At 41.5% G+C, this 17,879-nt stretch overlaps 1 protein-coding gene across 1 annotated transcript; it reads right to left on the reverse strand.

Annotated features, from left to right (window-relative positions):
- Window positions 1-4,532: 4,532 nt before the first annotated feature.
- On the reverse strand, window positions 4,533-8,977 carry LOC133551930 (class I histocompatibility antigen, F10 alpha chain-like). The gene is made up of 5 exons (XM_061899140.1): window positions 8,630-8,977; window positions 8,104-8,382; window positions 5,834-6,142; window positions 4,938-5,668; window positions 4,533-4,826 (listed from the first exon to the last, which is right to left on the reverse strand). Exons 1-4 carry the CDS (start codon window positions 8,943-8,945, stop codon window positions 5,502-5,504), a joined length of 1,071 nt encoding a protein of 356 aa, XP_061755124.1. The 5' UTR covers window positions 8,946-8,977; the 3' UTR covers window positions 4,533-4,826; window positions 4,938-5,501.
- Between the last annotated feature and the right edge of the window lie 8,902 nt (window positions 8,978-17,879).

The following is a 17,879-nucleotide window of genomic DNA, read 5'->3' on the forward strand; positions in this document are numbered from 1 at the left end:
ACGCTAGTATGAGAACTAGGAAGTAAAAATAAACAAGTAAGCTGGCACGAAGGCACACAAAAAACAGAAAAACAATTCCTCAGCATGTGAGCTGGAATAAACAAATGGCTTAGCGTAAAAGCTAGCGAGAATATACATACAAAGATGAAGGTCGAGAGTCGTCACTGTTGCGTGTGGCCAAATTTAGGATCCGAGAGTGAGTGAACAGAAAAGGCGAGCTTAAATAGGAGGGTGAAAATTAGTAGCAGGTGTGCGGGGCGAGACTAGCAAGTGGACTGATGAGTGATCATGGTGACAAAGCAAACAGGAAATAAGGAGTCGGAGAAATATACAAAAATAGAAAAATAGTGTAGATCTGAGCAGCAGATCGCAACATGTTTGGCAAAAACTGAAAAATAAATAGTTTGTTTTACTGAAGTATATGAAAAAAAAAGTTTGCTCCTGTAAACTCTGCAAAAAAAAAAAAGTTGGTTGCCTTCTTGTGCCAAGAGAAAAAAACGTTGTACCCCCCAAAAATGTATGCGCCCTGTGCTAGTCTTTTATTGTGAAGTGAAGTGAATTATATTTATATAGCGCTTTTTCTCTAGTGACTCAAAGCACTTTACATAGTGAAACCCAATATCTAAGTTACATTCAAACCAGTGTGGGTGGCACTGGGAGCAGGTGGGTAAAGTGTCTTGCCCAAGGACACAACGGCAGTGACTAGGATGGCGGAAGCGGGAATCGAACCTGCAACCCTCAAGTTGCTGGCACGGCCGCTCTACCAACCGAGCTAAACCGCCCCGATTGTCAATCGTAAAACATATGAAACAAAATCTGTCTGGATATTTTATTGTCATATATTTTAGTATACATGTTGGCCAACAGTGAAACCATTTGGGAGTTTCAATACTTGACAAAAGCTCTTGTAATAGCAGTACTGGCCTTATCAGTAAAATGAAACAATAAGTAAAGATCATAGCATTTAATATTACATGGATCCTTTTATGGGCGACCTGTGGACTTGCCTTTTGAGACAAAGCCTTGCTAACAAGTCAAACTAATTGAAAAAGTACCTGTACTTAAAATAAACCGGCAACATTTTAGATAAACATTAAAATGAGCCAGAAAAACCTAACTGCCATCCAAACGGGTGTTTTGAAGATCAAAATCAAGAGGAAGTAAATTAATACAGTGACTGTAAAAGACTGTAAAAGACAATGGGTACAGAACCAAAAAAAAAATGTTTTTTTGTGTTAACCTGAAGTGAAGTGAATTATATTTATATAGCGCTTTTTCTTTAGTGACTCAAAGCACTTTACATAGTGAAACCCAATATCTAAGTTACATTCAAACCAGTGTGGGTGGCACTGGGAGCAGGTGGGTAAAGTGTCTTGCCCAAGGACACAACGGCAGTGGCTAGGATGGCGGAAGCGGGAATCGAACCTGCAACCCTCAAGTTGCTGGCACGGCCGCTCTACCAACCGAGCTAAACCGCCCCTAAACTAAACTAAACTAAACCTGGAAAAACAATTGTTTGTTTTTGGGCAGGTGGGGGAACAAATTGTTAGTTGTCTGCTTGGGGAGAAAAAAAAAGTTTGCTCAGGTCCAGTTTATACAGTCAAAATAAACGTTGAGAATAGGCGTGAGATACATTTCTCGTTTTCCTGCAACCCTCTTGTGAAAAGGGCCAAAATGATATCGATATAAATAAGCAGTATTATCTCAAGGTACAAACCTGAATCTTTATGGACGTCGATGGTTTTCGTTGCAGTGAAATAGTTCGATTTCCGCTTCAAATCTTCGCTCTTCGTCTTGCTTGCTGGATTGGAAAGGAAGTACTTCAGCACGCATGCGCACAAGCTTGGCTTTTAGTTCACGCTGCCATCAAGCGGCGCTTTCGTTGAAAACTGTCGCAAATGGCCGATGCGCGCGGAATGGTTGGCAAGTTGAATTGTACACGTTGAAAGGACGTTAAATAGACGATGTCCCCCAATGATGAAAACAAACCAGATTTGCAACATATGGTGTGGTGGGGTCAGTTGGTTGTGATTTGGTCGGGATATGGTTGAGTGACGTCGCGACGTAATTTCAACGTCACCTCGACGTTGAACTAAGGACGGGTGCCCACTGGGTGGTTGTTTGAATCCAAATTTTGACTAAGTCGAATTTTGGCAGTAGGCTTGTAATATTTGAATGAATTAAACCAAGACCTGACCTAGCTCTAAGTTCATCAGGAGTACTGATGTTGTATAAAGCTGGGCCTGGATTTGGTTGCACATTGCCTGATAGCAGAAGTAAGAGCAATATAAAGATTTTCCGTTTCATATGGCAAGGTGACCTCATGACAACATTATTTGGCTTCACAATATCAAAATGAGTAATATCAGAAGGAGAAAACCATCTGTTTAGCACAGAAATACACCATAACTGAAGCTGGTTAGAATTATTTAGCACTGACCCACATGTGGATATCAATAACCTTTGTGTAAATGCTGTAGTTTCAAAGGACCAGGTGATTGTTATTGCGTTTGGTAGAGTTAAAGGTTGGTGGAGCACCTGGTCAGGTACCCCACTACAATTGCAGAAAACAAGTCCAGGAAAAAGCATTAATATTAAATAGAGAGCTTTTGTCAAAGTCATTGTTAAATTGTTTTACTACCTACCCAGGTCCAATAATCAAAGTTCAGATGTCCAAGCTACAAGAGTTGGAAGACCAAGCTAAGGCTAGCAGAGGCCCAGCTTTAGTCAGTCTGAGGCTAAGATGGATCCAGGCCGTGGAAGACGGAAGGCCAAGATGAAGCCAGTCGACTCAGACTGTAGGTAGTGGAAGGCCAAGCTGAGACTAGTATAGATCCAGACTGTGGCAGATGGAAGGCCAAAATTTCAGCTAGCAAAACATCCCCCGGCTTCTGCAGGTCAGAGGCCTCCAGATTTCCAAATCCAACAAAAGCAGTCAGAAATACCATTTTTTGGAAGTAAGCCTTCATTCATCAATTGTTACGCTTAAAACTAGTGCAATTTACTTAAATCGGCTAAAAAAAGAGACTAAAACACATAGAAATTCAGACCACTTTGACAAGCAGACAAACAAAAGACAGTCCTGTCGGCCATCTTGGATTGGACATTCAACATTAACCCAATTTGGAAATCGGTCTGTAGTTATTTATATTTGTGGATTCACCTACTTTTGACGGAGGAAGAAGAAAGGCGGGTTTGCTGATTTTTGGAACGATTTTGCTTGAAAGACTCAGGTTAAAAATGCATGAAAAAGAAAAAGGCAATTAGAAATATCATACATTATGTCCCATATAAGCTCATACACGACACATTCTACAGATAGTGTATAAAAAAAACCTAAATAGTGGAATAAAAGAGGTGAAAACATGTTAAATGGAACAAAGAAAAGTTGCATTGTTGAGTCTAACAAAGCTGCCATGCAGGTTGTTTTCTCTTTAAAGCTGTCATTGCTCAAAAATAATAATGAATCAAACTCAATGTTGTTACAAATTATTTAAACTAGTCATGGCTCCAATTACGTCACATACAAAATTTGACTTAAGAGTATTTTATAGGATATTTTGTGTTTATCCTACAAAAAAAAAGGGTTTTTGACTAATAGGGCAAAAAAAAAAAAAAAACAGAAATGAAGAAGCTGTCACGTACTTGCATGGCTGCTCTAGTTGTGACCCCAAGATGCAGGAGACAGGAGGACGACGTGCGGGTGAGAGTCTTTTAATTCCCACAGGGAGCACAAGGAGGTGCAGCAGGGAAGTGCACAGAAGCATAAGCAGCATACAGAAAAACCAAAGTAACGTTTCACAAAACAATCCTTGAGCCCTGACTGGAGGGCGAGGCAGGCATAAATAGAAGCCAGTTGATTAAAGTAAAAGTACCAATGATTGTCACACACACACTAGGTGTGGTGAGATTTTCCTCTGCATTTGACCCATCACCCTCACCCCATGACCAGGTGTGGCCAGGCTGCCAATCAGCGACAGGTGAGGAGGGAAAAGGGCTCAGGGAGACAAACAGGAAGTGGGACCAAAATAAGAGCGCCGACTAGGAGATAAACACAAACGCAAACAGACCGCGTGACACCTGACGTGACAGGTCGTCACAGAAACGAGGGATGGATCTGAAGTTTATCGAGGGACTTAAGTGTTGAAAGTAAAAAAAAATGTTTGACTTATTTTTATGAGTGGGGCCCGTTTGGATCCTAATAATTTCAGTGGGACAAGTTTTAATTGTCATTGCTCAAAAAAAAATTATGAATTAAAATCGATGATGTTCTGAATTATTGACGTATTTAAGATTGCAATTACGTTGAGTGAAAATTATTATTTTGTGCTTTTGCCATAACAAAACAAGGTTTTGACAAAAATGGCGTAAATTATGAAAAAAAAAAGACTGATAAGGACGGATAAACCTGAAATTGATCTAGGGATTTAAGTGTTGAGTGAAAAAATACAAACATAAATAAAAATGACCTACTTCTACCATTTTTATGACTGAGACTCTTCCTGGTCCCCAAGAAAGCAGTGCGAGGCGAGTGGAGGAAAAACGGATTTATTGACAGAGATGTGACACAATGTGATATTGATCATAAGCAGCGGCCATTGAAAGAAAAGAAGAAATCTTCGTCATGACGTCAAGGCCATGAAACGTGCGATTTTACAGCCACCAACGTTTGATCTTGAAAGTCTTTTAACGGCCAAAGAAGAATACATGGAATAGCGTGAGGAGCAGTCGGACGAAGAACAAAGCACATCTCCATCTCATCTCCGAGTGTGATGACGTCCCTCAGCGATGGAGACATCTCCCTGTGTTCCAGTGCACAAAGCATCCTGGAGGAAGAAGACCACTCAGCACATTCCCGACAGAAGCAGGTGAATCCAAGTTGAACATCATCTTCACACAAGAACATTTGGAGGTGCAGACAGTCCATGTGAGCTTACTCAGCCTTCAGCCGCCTGCACGTTCTCGTCGAGCTCCACGCCGCCGTGGCGAGCTGCGGGACAAACGCAAACGGTGAAGGAAGAACATCCAGAAGGTGCCTCGTCACTCACATCAGATCTTTGAGGTGTGACTTGGAAACATGACGAGTCAGCACACTTGATGTCTCATTTGGCTGATCCTCATCATGAGGACTCCTGTCAAAAGTGAGATATGCCAGACTTTGTATTGCGTGTGCTCACAGGAGGGACTTTTATTGTGAAGGAGTCAGCTCCAGTTGGGCTTTTCCGGCTAAACTTGTAACAAAGGTCCACATCAGACCTCCATGTGAGTGACGCTTCACCACGGCTTTGTTTCTTGCGGCTCAAAGAAAAGATGTTTTACTTACCAGCTGGATCGTACTGGGCTGAAATGAAAGAGAAACAAGGTGAAGTGGACTTTTCCCCTCACGTCACGCCGTGTTTCTACGTGAGAGTGTGCGCTCTGTCTCTGTGGATCTTTGAGTGTTTGGCTGGAAGGCAACTAAAAGATGGCCGCACCTTTGCAGCCCGGATGAAAGCATCAACTCACGGCCTGAACCGAGTGCACCGAGAAGAAGAAGACAGAGGACATTGGCGTCCCTCACCTTGTCTGTTTCTGTGACGCCTGACCATGACCATGATGATGATGATGATGATGATGGCCGCCACAGCGAGGACCGCCGCCGTGGCAGCGAGGGCGACGCTCAAGTTGTCTGTGGAGAGCAAAAAAGCACAAGTGGAGTGACAAAGCATGAAGAGGAAACCTTCATGACTACTTTGCATGCAGACGTCAAGCGTTGTCATGGTGACATGGATCAATAATGGTGACAGGTGGACTTGTGATGGGAAACATCTCCAACTAAATGTGTCTTTCTCACCTTCATGGCTTGCGTTGCTCAGGATGCTTCTTCTCTCCAGCTTGGTGACCAAGTCCTCCTTGACGCCTGACAGCTGAAACACACATTCGTACTTGCCCTCCACGTCGGCCGTCACCTCCACTTTCAGCGCCACCGACATCTGGAAGGTTCCGTCGTGGTTGGGGAGTATCTCTCCGTGCTCCACGTCCTCGAAGATCTGCTCGCCGTCTTTCCTCCAAAACAGGTCGGCACCGTCGGGGTAGAAACCTGTCGCCATGCAGCTGACCGGAGAGGACGGCGTCTTCTGGAGCAGGAACACCTCTGGAAGCTCTGCACAGGAAGTGATGTCACGTGTGAACACAGGACAACGTGGGGAGAAGGTGGGGATGGAGAGAAGGTGGGGATGGAGGTAAAGATGAGAAGGTGTGGATGGAGACAAAGATGGAGAGAAGGTGTGGATGGAAAGAAGGTGTGGATGGAGGTAAAGATGGAGAGAAGGTGGGGATGGAAAGAAGGTGTGGATGGAGGTAAAGATGGAGAGAAGGTGTGGATGGAAAGAAGGTGTGGATGGAGGTAAAGATGGAGAGAAAGTGTGGATGGAAGTAAAGATGGAGAGAAGGTGTGGATGGAGGTAAAGATGGACAGAAATTGTAGATTAAAGTAAAGATGGAGATAAGGTAATAACGGAGGTAAATATGGAGAGAATGTGTGGACGGAGGTTAAAATGGAGAGAAGGTGTGGATGGAGGCAAAGATGGAGTGAAGGTGTGGATGGAGACAAAGATGGAGAGAAGGTGTGGATGGAGGTAAAGATGGACAGAAAGTGTAGATTAAAGTAAATATGGACGAAAAGGTAATAATGGAGGTAAAGATGGACAAAAGGTGTGAACGGAGGTAAAGATGGAGAGAAGGTGTGAACAGAGGTAAAGATGGAGGGAGAGAGTGGATGGAGGTAAAGATGGAGAGAAGGGGAGAATGGAAGTAAAGATGGAGAGAGGGTGAGAATGGAAGTAAAGATGGAGAGAATGAGGTAAAGATGGAGAGAAGGTAATAACGGAGGTATATATGGAGAGAACTTGTGGACGGAGGTTAAAATGGAGTGAGAGAGTGGATGGAGGTAAAGATGGACAGAAAATGAGAACAGAGGTAGAGATGGAAAGAAGGCGAGAACAGAGGTAAAGATGGAGAGAACGTGTGGATGGAGGTAAAGATGGAGAGAAAGGGAGAACGCAGGTAAAGATGAAGAGAAGGTGAGAATGGAGGTAAAGTTGGATAGAAGGAGAGGATGGAGAGAAGGAGAGAATGATATAAAGATGGAGAGAAGGAGAGAATGATGTAAAGATGGAGAGAAGGAGAGAATGATGTAAAGATGGAGAGAACATGTGGATGGAGGTAAATATGGAGAGAATGGCGGTACAAATAGAGAGAAGGGGAGAATGGAGGTATAGATGGAGAGAAGGGGAGAAAAGAGGTAAAGATGGAGAAAAGGTGAGAACAGAGGTAAAGATGGAGAGAAGGTTAGAGTGGAGGTAAAGATGTAGAGAACATGTGGATGGAGGTAAAGATGGAGAAAAGGTGAGGATGGAAGTAAAGATGGAAAGAAGAAGAGAATGAGATAAAGATGGAGAGAAGGTTACAGTGGAGATAAAGATGGAGAGAAGGTGTAGATGGAGGAAAAGAAGGAGAAAAGGTGTGGATGGAGGTAAAGATGGAGAGAACGTGTGGATGGAGGTAAAGATGGAGAGAAAGGGAGAACGGAGGTAAAGATGAAGAGAAGGTGAGAATGGAGGTCAAGTTGGATAGGTGAGGATGGAGGGAAAGATGGAGGGATGGAGAGAATAAGGTAAAGATGGCGAGAAGGAGAGAATGGAGGTAAAGATCAAGAGAAGGATATAAAGATGGAGAGAATGGAGGTAAAGATGGAGAGGTGAGAACGCAGTTTAAGATGGAGAGAACGTGTGGATGGAGGTAAAGATGGAGAGAAGGTTAGAGTGGAGGTAAAGATGGAGAAAAGGTGATGATGGAGGTAAAGATGGAAAGAAGAAGAGAATGAGATAAAGATGGTGAGAAGGTTAGAGTGGAGGTAAAGATGGAGAGGTGTAGATGAAAGCAAAGATGGAGAAAAGGTGAGGATGGAGGTAAAGATGGAGAGAAGGTTAGAACAAAGGTAAAGATGGAGAGAAGGTGAGAGAAAGAGAGAAGAGTATAAAGAGACAGGGTGTAATGTCAGTAATGTTCCTATAGGGGGAGTGCTAACAAGTTAAAAGGTGAAAGTACATGTTGTGTTTCTACCTGTTCTCATTAGGACCTCCTTCCCATTGTTCACATGCTTCTTCAAGTAAGAAGGACAATACTCAGTGTAGTAAAACTTATAGTATTCTAGTAGATGTTTGTTCTGGTCCCAATTGAGTCTGGTGGGGAAAGCTTGTTGTTTTGCTGCAGTAAATGTCCATGTCTTCATGTCCAACGATATGAAATCTTCTCCATCATAACCTTGCTGATCCCAACCTTTAACTTCATCAGTCTCATCATTCCATTCACATCCAGACATCCTCTGGAGAATGTGAACACCTGAGACACACACAGTGTTGTAAAGCAGAGTGACACACACACACACACACACACACACACACACACACACACACACACACACACACACACACACACACACACACACACACACACACACACACAGTATTAGTGTAGGTTATTATGGGATGGACAGAGACAAGTATCAGTGCAGTAATGTGTGTTTACTACAGTATAAAAAGAGTACATCAAATACATTTAAGTAGTAGAAAGTTCAACATAAACAAACCTCCAGTTTGGTTGAAACGCTTCTTACGAACTTCAAGGTTGTGTTTGTCCCTCAACTCATTAACAACACCGATCTCTGTTTGTCTCTGCCAGTATTTTGGATCCTCTGCTGTGATTTTGTTCATCCAGTCCTGTTTGGCTTCTGCTTTCCTGCTGTTGCTGTCATAGTGAGAAATCTGAACTCCATCAACATAACCAACAGCCACATACTCTGGGAAGTTTGGAACTTGAGAGGATGCAGTGTGGAAATACTGCAGCGTGTGAATCACTGAAAGAAGAAAACAACAACAGGATGACTTTTTATTATTTTGTTTCATGTTCAACAATCTTGCACTGTGAATATTTTAGCTCCTTCCGTCTTCAGTCGGGTCTTAAAGTGAACATCAAACACTGCTAGATATCACAGTCAAGACTCACATGTTCTTTGACAAATACAACACATTAATAATATTACTAACATCTGTTGACAGTTTGAACATTTTGAAAATAAACATATATTTTCTACAATGGAGGCTGAATAAAAAGTACAACAGAGTTGAACACAACCTGTTCTGCCCATTTGATGTCGACTCTTACTGACATCTTGTGGCGGGGTGATGTTACTACACTTGATTAGTTTCTGACACTTCCGTGTTTGAAGATTTGTGTTCGTTCTTACAAGCCTTGGAAAAAATAAGTCTTTGAACAAGAAACACTGAAGTCAAAACAAATAAAGAGCTTAAACGGATTTATCTGCTTCTGTAACCTTCTTGGAACATTTAAAATGTTTACTAAGAAAAAGGGAAAACAATAAGATATGTTTAAAAAGAACCAGGATTGAGTAATAAAGGTCTTAAATAATACAACAATTATCTAATTAATAAGTAACAGACACTCTCAGAAGTCAAATAAGTGAAGGCACGGACAAGATTTATGAGTAAAATATTAATAAACTTATAAAAATGACTTACCAGGCGTCACGCTGTGCATTTGCACGACCAGAAGAAAGAATAAAAACAAGTTCATGATGTCAGCGCGAAACAAAAAGATGTTTGCCACTTTTAATCCCGCAGAGAAAGACAAAAGTGACGAACACTCGCTTGACTCGCAAACAGGAAAAATGAACCAGGAACTTCTTCTTCTTCTTCTTCTTTTGTTTTTATGGCGGTTGGCAAGCAACCTTCTGGTGTGCATTAGCGCCACCTACTGTAATGGAGTGTGGACCGAGGTGGATCCCTACTCTATATTCTTTTACTTAACCCAGTGTTTTTTAAATATGTGTATATTGCTTTATATCCTATGTTTTCTGAATGCAATCCTAATATATCTCCCACTTCTAACCTAATATTTTCTTTTGCTAACTTATTTTCCAGTATTTCTCTTTCTCTATTATATTTCCTACATTGTATTAAGACATGGTCAACATTTTCTATCTGGTGGCAAAAATCACACAGCCCTGTAGTATGTTTGCCTATCAATTTTAGTGAACTATTTAGATATGTATGCCCTAATCTCATTCTAGTCATAATGTCTTCTTCTTTCCTATTTCTACCCCCTCCTCTCATTACACCTACTTTCCTCTGGACTTTGTAAAACTCTCTACCTTTTGTTTCCTTATTCCAATTATCCTGCCACTTTTTATTGTGTTCTATCTTAATTATGCTCTTCACTTCTTCTTTACTGTGCTTAATCTCCATGTTTACTTCTGTTTTAGTGCTTGCTTGTTTTGCGTATCTATCAGCTAACTCATTTCCCTCAACTCCTACATGAGCAGGAACCCAGAGAAATGTTACCACACCTCCCGCTTTATTTATTCTGTAGATTGCCTGAACTATTTCATAAACTATATCTAGTCTTGTTTCTGATGCTATGTTTTTTATGCTCGTCAAAGCACTGCTGGAGTCCGAGCACACGACTACTTTCCTAGCTTTGTTTTCCTCTATCCAGTTAACTGCCATATAAATTGCTACCAATTCCCCCGTAAAAACAGATAGTTTATCACTAATTATTTTATTCAACACTATATTTCTCTGTGGGATAACTGCAGCAGCTCCTACTTTACTATTCATAGTTTTTGATGCATCTGTGTATATCATAATATTGTCAAAAAACATTTCCTCAATCCGTTTTTCTATTTGGTAACTATTTAAATGTCTATTCTTCAGTAACTGCATGTTTACCTTTGGGTTGTCATACATCCACGGTGGTATTGCAGGAATTGGTACTGTAGGGCTCACTTTAATATTGTCAATTTGTGTTTTGTTACATATATCTCCTATTATCCACCCAAAACTATTCATTTTTTTCTTCCCTTTTTCTTGACAGTTTAGTAGCACTTGACGGGTTGGATGTCCTTGCTTGGATCCTTTTAAGTTTGCCCAATAAACTGCTGAGAGTTGATCTCTCCTCATGTCCAAAGGTTTTTCATTCATTTCTACTTGTAATGCTGCCACTGGAGTAGATTTAGTAGTTCCACAACATAAACTTAACGCCTGCGACTGGATCCGGTCTATTTTCCCAAGTAGTGTTTTTGAAGCAGATTGATAAATAATGCATCCGTAGTCGATAACAGATGGAATTAAAGTGATATATATTGTTTTCAATGTCAACCTATCTTTACCCCTTAAAGCCCTCATTATATTTAACACCTTTTTACTTTTCTCCACTATTTTGCTGATGTGGGTTGACCAGTTAATATTTTTATCAAACCATATTCCTAAATATTTAAATACTTGTAGCTCTTCTATGTTTTCTCCATAGAGTTTTATTTGGAGCTTGTTTTGTACTTTCCTCTTCGTAAAATGTATGACTTTTGTCTTTCCGACAGAGAATCTTAAACCCCAAGCCGTCCCCCAGTCTTGAACATTATTTACCGCTTTTTGAATCTTCTTTTCTATATAATTTGTATTTCTACCTCTCTTCCACATCACTCCATCATCACAAACAATGCCACCTCCACTAATCCTTCCACTTCACTAAAAACTTCATTTATCATGATGGAAAATAGTACTGGACTTATTATACTCCCTTGTGGGGTCCCATTTTCCACTTTGTATTCTCTACTATATTCATTCTCTATCTTTACTAATAATGTTCTACTTGTTAAAAAGTCTTTTATCCATCTGTACATTCTTCCTCTAATCCCAATCCTATTTAGTTTCATCAGCAACCCCTGTTTCCACAACATATCATACGCTTTCTCTATGTCAAAAAATACCGCAATTATACTTTCTTTATTTATTTGTCCCTTTCTAATTTCCTCTTCCAGCTGCACTGCTGGGTCATTTGTGCTTCTTGCTTTGTGAAAACCACTTTGGTAGTTTTTTATAATTTCTTTTGACTCTAAATAATATATTAATCTTTCATTAATCATTATTTCCATTACTTTGCCCAAATGTGAGGTCAATGCTATCAGCCTATAATTTCCTGCCTCTTCCGGGTCTTTCCCTGGCTTGCATATTGGAATTATCCATCCATCCATCATCTTCCGCTTATCCGAGGTTGGGTCGCGGGGGCAACAGCCTAAGCAGGGAAGCCCAGACTTCCCTATCTCCAGCCACTTCGTCTAGCTCTTCCCGGGGGATCCCGAGGCGTTCCCAGGCCAGCCGGGAGACAGTCTTCCCAACGTGTCCTGGGTCTTCCCCGTGGCCTCCTACCGGTTGGACGTGCCCTAAACACCTCTCTAGGGAGGCGTTCGGGTGGCATCCTGACCAGATGCCCGAACCACCTCATCTGGCTCCTCTCCATGTGAAGGAGCAGCGGCTTTACTTTGAGTTCCTCCCGGATGACAGAGCTTCTCACCCTATCTCTAAGGGAGAGACCCGCCACACGGCGGAGGAAACTCATTTCGGCCGCTTGTACCCGTGATCTTATCCTTTCAGTCATGACCCAAAGATCATGACCATAGGTGAGGATGGGAACGTAGATCGACCGGTAAATTGAGAGCTTTGCCTTCCGGCTCAGCTCCTTCTTCACCACAACGGATCGGTACAACGTCCGCATTACTGAAGACGCCGCACCGATCCGCCTGTCGATCTCACGATCCACTCTTCCCTCACTCGTGAACAAGACTCCTAGGTACTTGAACTCCTCCATATTGGAATTATTACAGCTGTTTTCCACTCATCTGGTAATTTTCCTTCTTCATATATCCTATTCTATAATTTCAAGACCACTTCTTTGCCGATGCTACCCAAATTTTTGATCATTTGATAACTCACCAGGTCTTTCCCCGACGTCGTATTTTTAACTTTTTTCAAAATTCGAACCATTTCATCCAAAGAAAATGTCCTATCCATAGTGTTGGTAAAACTATTATCGTTGTCTTCCTTCATTTCCTCAATATTTACACTAATTGTTTCTTCTCTCTTTTGTTTTTCTACATTTCTCAAATGATCATTACTGTGCACTTTAACAAAGGTTTTTGCTAAAAGTTCTGCTTTTTCTTTATTTCCTCCCACACTCCGCTTTCCATCTTTCATCACATGATTTTTATGTTCTTTTCTGACCCCTGACATTCTCTTGATCATTCCCCACACTTGGCTTAAAGGAGTAGTTCTATTTAGTGTTTCACAAAAAGTTCTCCAATGGTGTTTTCTTGTTTTTTTTAAATAACATACCTTACTCTAGCTTGGTGCCTTTTATATTGGATCATGTCTTGGAAATGATGTGTTCTTCTCAATATTCTAAATGCTCTATTCCGTTCTTGTATTGCATCTGTGCACTCTTGTGTCCACCACAGCACTATCTTCCTTCTTCTCCCTATACTATTCCTTGGTATGCTCTGTTCGGCTGCTTCTATTATGCACTTTGTAATATCTGTATTTAATTGTTCAATATCTTGATTTATATCAATCATCAATCAATGTTTACTTATATAGCCCTAAATCACTAGTGTCTCAAAGGGCTGCACAAACCACTACGACATCCTCGGTAGGCCCACATAAGGGCAAGGAAAACTCACACCCAGTGGGACGTCGGTGACAATGATGACTATGAGAACCTTGGAGAGGAGGAAAGCAATGGATGTCGAGCGGGTCTAACATGATACTGTGAAAGTTCAATCCATAATGGATCCAACACAGTCACGAGAGTCCAGTCCAAAGCGGATCCAACACAGCCGCGAGAGTCCCGTTCACAGCGGAGCCAGCAGGAAACCATCCCAAGCGGAGGCGGATCAGCAGCGCAGAGATGTCCCCAGCCGATACACAGGCGAGCAGTACATGGCCACCGGATCGGACCGGACCCCCTCCACAAAGGAGAGTGGGACATAGAAGAAAAAGAAAAGAAACGGCAGATCAACTGGTCTAAAAAGGGAGTCTATTTAAAGGCTAGAGTATACAAATGAGTTTTAAGGTGAGACTTAAATGCTTTCTACTGAGGTGGCATCTCGAACTGTTACCGGGAGGGCATTCCAGAGTACTGGAGCCCGAAATGAAAAAGCTCTATAGCCCGCAGACTTTTTTTGGACTTTGGGAATCACTAATAAGCCGGAGTCCTTTGAACGCAGATTTCTTGCCGGGACATATGGTACAATACAATCGGCAAGATAGGATGGAGCTAGACCGTGTAGTATTTTATACGTAAGTAGTAAAACCTTAAGTGCACAGGAAGCCAGTGCAGGTGAGCCAGTACAGGCGTAATGTGATCAAACTTTCTTGTTCTTGTCAAAAGTCTAGCAGCCGCATTTTGTACCAACTGTAATCTTTTAATGCTAGACATGGGGAGACCCGAAAATAATACGTTACAGTAATCGAGGCGAGACGTAACAAACGCATGGATAATGATCTCAGCGTCTTTAGTGGACAGAATGGAGCGAATTTTAGCGATGTTACGGAGATGTTGATTAAATGCAAAAATGGAGAGCAAAAGAACAAAGCAATGCGATTGCAAAAACTGTGCAACAAAATAATAAAGGAAAAAATCGAAGTGGGAGAACTTCCTTTAAAGTTATGTCGGTCATTTCCCTAAATTTCCCCCAGTCACCATGATTATACTTCCATCTTCCTTCTATCCTAGTGCTTTCTGTCCTATGATTTCTGTTTATGTGAATGAAGATTGGATAGTGATCACTTCCCATTGTGCTGTATTTATTTACTTCCCACTCCACCTTTCCTGCTAACCCTTGTGACACTAGTGTTAAATCTATTGCTGTTTCTTTACCCGTGACGACATCCAACCTTGTTCCCGACCCATCATTCACACACACCAGTTCTTTTTCCTCCAAAAGTGCTTCCAATGTTTCCCCATTCCAGTCATCCCTTTCACCCCACATTGTGCTATGTGCATTAAAGTCACCACAGCAAATAATATTGCCACTCCAGTGCTCCATTATTGTTTCTAGTTGCATGGATTATAGAAGTTTAGTACTTTGTATCTTTCTTTATTATTCCATACTTCTACTCCTACTATCTCTAGTTCTTGTTTCATTTTTAATATTGAATAATGCATATCTTCCTTAATAAATATGGCACATCCTCCTCCTTGCCCATCATTCCTATCTTTACGTATCGTTATATATCCTTTTATTATAAAGTTTCATTTTGGCTTCAGCCATGTTTCTTGAATACATATTATATGTGCTTTATTTTTCATATTATTAATATATCCCTTTAATTCCTGTCCGTTTGCTATCAAACTTCTGGCATTCCACTGAACAATTAACACGGCGTTGGATTGTGGTCACATGACTCGGTCTGGTCTACTCTCTGTAGTTCACCTTGCACCTGTTCCCAGGATAGTTCTTTGAAATTTAAAAACTTTGCTGCTGCTTTGACAATTATTTTGATTTTCTCAGTCTTGTTTCTAGCCTGTTCTGTACAGTTTATTACATAAGCCAGGAATACAACTAGTTTGTCTATGGAAATTCCTGTATTTGCTGCCTCTTGTTTTTTATTTCTTGAACTATTTTCACTTCTGTCCTGTTCTGCACTTTCTTGATTTCTTCTTTTAACTGCCTCTGCGTATGTAATATTTCTTTCAACTCTGATTTACTGTACTTCTGTTAGCTGTGTTCTTACGATGCAGCCCCCATACGCTGCTGTGTTACAACACTTGACCTGTTCATTTTCTCCACATTGTCCATATTCATGCTCTCCTCCACACTGTCCACATCTCATCTTAGCATGACACACACTACTATGTGCCCATAGCGTTGGCACTTGAAACAACGTACTGGGGGTGGCACGTAAGCTCTAACAAAGAAGCTCATGATTCCCTCTGGTAGGACCTCCTCTTCAAATTGCACTAGCACGGATTGTCTCTCAGTCTTTTCACCGTTCCTAAATGCCATCATTCTTTTCATCGTAGTGACAGTTCCTCCTTTTATTTCTCTTTTCAGATCACCTAAATTTTCTCCTCTTGGGATTCCTGTCACAACTCCTCTTGCCCCCTTTCGTTCTCCCACTTCGATTTGTTCCTTTATTGTTTTGTTGCACAGTTTTTGCAATCGCATTGCTTTGTTCTTTTGCTCTCCATTTTTGCATTTAATCAACAGCCGTCCGTCCCTGAGCACCTTCGCTATCTCCACCTCTCCAATGTCCTTCTTTAATCCCTTAACCAGTGTCATCAAACTAATGTCATTCATATCTTGGTTTGATTTAAATGTATAAATTATCTTATATTCATCCACCATAACCCTTTTCCTCTTATAAACCTCTTCATGCACTCTTTTAGCACTCGACTTTCCTTCACTCCCTCCTCTCCCCTTCTTTCCTCTCTCCCCTCTAGTCCTATCCATTTCCATACTATCCTCATACATCCCGTCACTATCCCCTTCCATCTCGATCCAGTCACAAAACAGCTTATGCTCAACCGCCAAAACAGATTTAGACACTCTCGCCGCTGCCAAATTCACTCCAAATGTTTGGTAGTTCCGCGTCTCTCCTTCCGGAAGCTTCCACCACCACTGCCCTCCTTCAGCACGCATGCGCACAAGCTTGGCTTTTAGTTCACGCTGCCATCACGCGGCGCTTTCGTTGAAAACTGTCGCAAATGGCCGATGCGCGCGGAATGGTTGGCAAGTTGAATTGTACACGTTGAAAGGACGTTAAATAGACGATGTCCCCCAATGATGAAAACAAACCAGATTTGCAACATATGGTGTGGTGGGGTCAGTTGGTTGTGATTTGGTCGGGATATGGCTGAGTGACGTCGCGACGTAATTTCAACGTCACCTCGACGTTGAACTAAGGACGGGTGCCCACTGGGTGGTTGTTTGAATCCAAATTTTGACTAAGTCTAATTTTGGCAGTAGGCTTGTAATATTTGAATGAATTAAACCAAGACCTGACCTAGCTCTAAGTTCACCAGGAGTACTGATGTTGTATAAAGCTGGGCCTGGGTTTGGTTGCACATTGCCTGATAGCAGAAGTAAGAGCAATATAAAGATTTTCCGTTTCATATGGCAAGGTGACCTCATGACAACATTATTTGGCTTCACAATATCAAAATGAGTAATATCAGAAGGAGAAAACCATCTGTTTAGCACAGAAATACACCATAACTGAAGCTGGTTAGAATTATTTAGCACTGACCCACATGTGGATATCAATAACCTTTGTGTAAATGCTGTAGTTTCAAAGGACCAGGTGATTGTTATTGCGTTTGGTAGAGTTAAAGGTTGGTGGAGCACCTGGTCAGGTACCCCACTACAATTGCAGAAAACAAGTCCAGGAAAAAGCATTAATATTAGAGAGCTTTTGTCAAAGTCATTGTTAAATTGTTTTACTACCTACCCAGGTCCAATAATCAAAGTTCAGATGTCCAAGCTACAAGAGTTGGAAGACCAAGCTAAGGCTAGCAGAGGCCCAGCTTTAGTCAGTCTGAGGCTAAGATGGATCCAGGCCGTGGAAGACGGAAGGCCAAGATGAAGCCAGTCGACTCAGACTGTAGGTAGTGGAAGGCCAAGCTGAGACTAGTATAGATCCAGACTGTGGCAGATGGAAGGCCAAAATTTCAGCTAGCAAAACATCCCCCGGCTTCTGCAGGTCAGAGGCCTCCAGATTTCCAAATCCAACAAAAGCAGTCAGAAATACCACTTTTTGGAAGTAAGCCTTCATTCATCAATTGTTACGCTTAAAACTAGTGCAATTTACTTAAATCGGCTAAAAAAAGAGACTAAAACACATAGAAATTCAGACCACTTTGACAAGCAGACAAACAAAAGACAGTCCTGTCGGCCATCTTGGATTGGACATTCAACATTAACCCAATTTGGAAATCGGTCCGTAGTTATTTATATTTGTGGATTCACCTACTTTTGACGGAGGAAG

The sequence above is a fragment of the Nerophis ophidion genome, linkage group LG04 (genome assembly GCF_033978795.1).
Source record: "Nerophis ophidion isolate RoL-2023_Sa linkage group LG04, RoL_Noph_v1.0, whole genome shotgun sequence".
Taxonomy (NCBI): Eukaryota; Metazoa; Chordata; class Actinopteri; order Syngnathiformes; family Syngnathidae; genus Nerophis; species Nerophis ophidion.

What these genes read in the sequence shown, in the direction of transcription:
- LOC133551930 (XM_061899140.1), bottom strand. Translation starts at nt 8,945, where the DNA reads ATGAAACAAAATAATAAAAAGTCATCCTGTTGTTGTTTTCTTCTTTCA. An exon ending in GCGTTTCAACCAAACTGGAG is followed by an intron (nt 8,383 to 8,629) that starts GTTTGTTTATGT and finishes TGTGTGTCTCAG; the next exon opens with GTGTTCACATTCTCCAGAGG. An exon ending in GAGCAACGCAAGCCATGAAG is followed by an intron (nt 5,669 to 5,833) that starts GTGAGAAAGACA and finishes TGCTCTCCACAG; the next exon opens with ACAACTTGAGCGTCGCCCTC.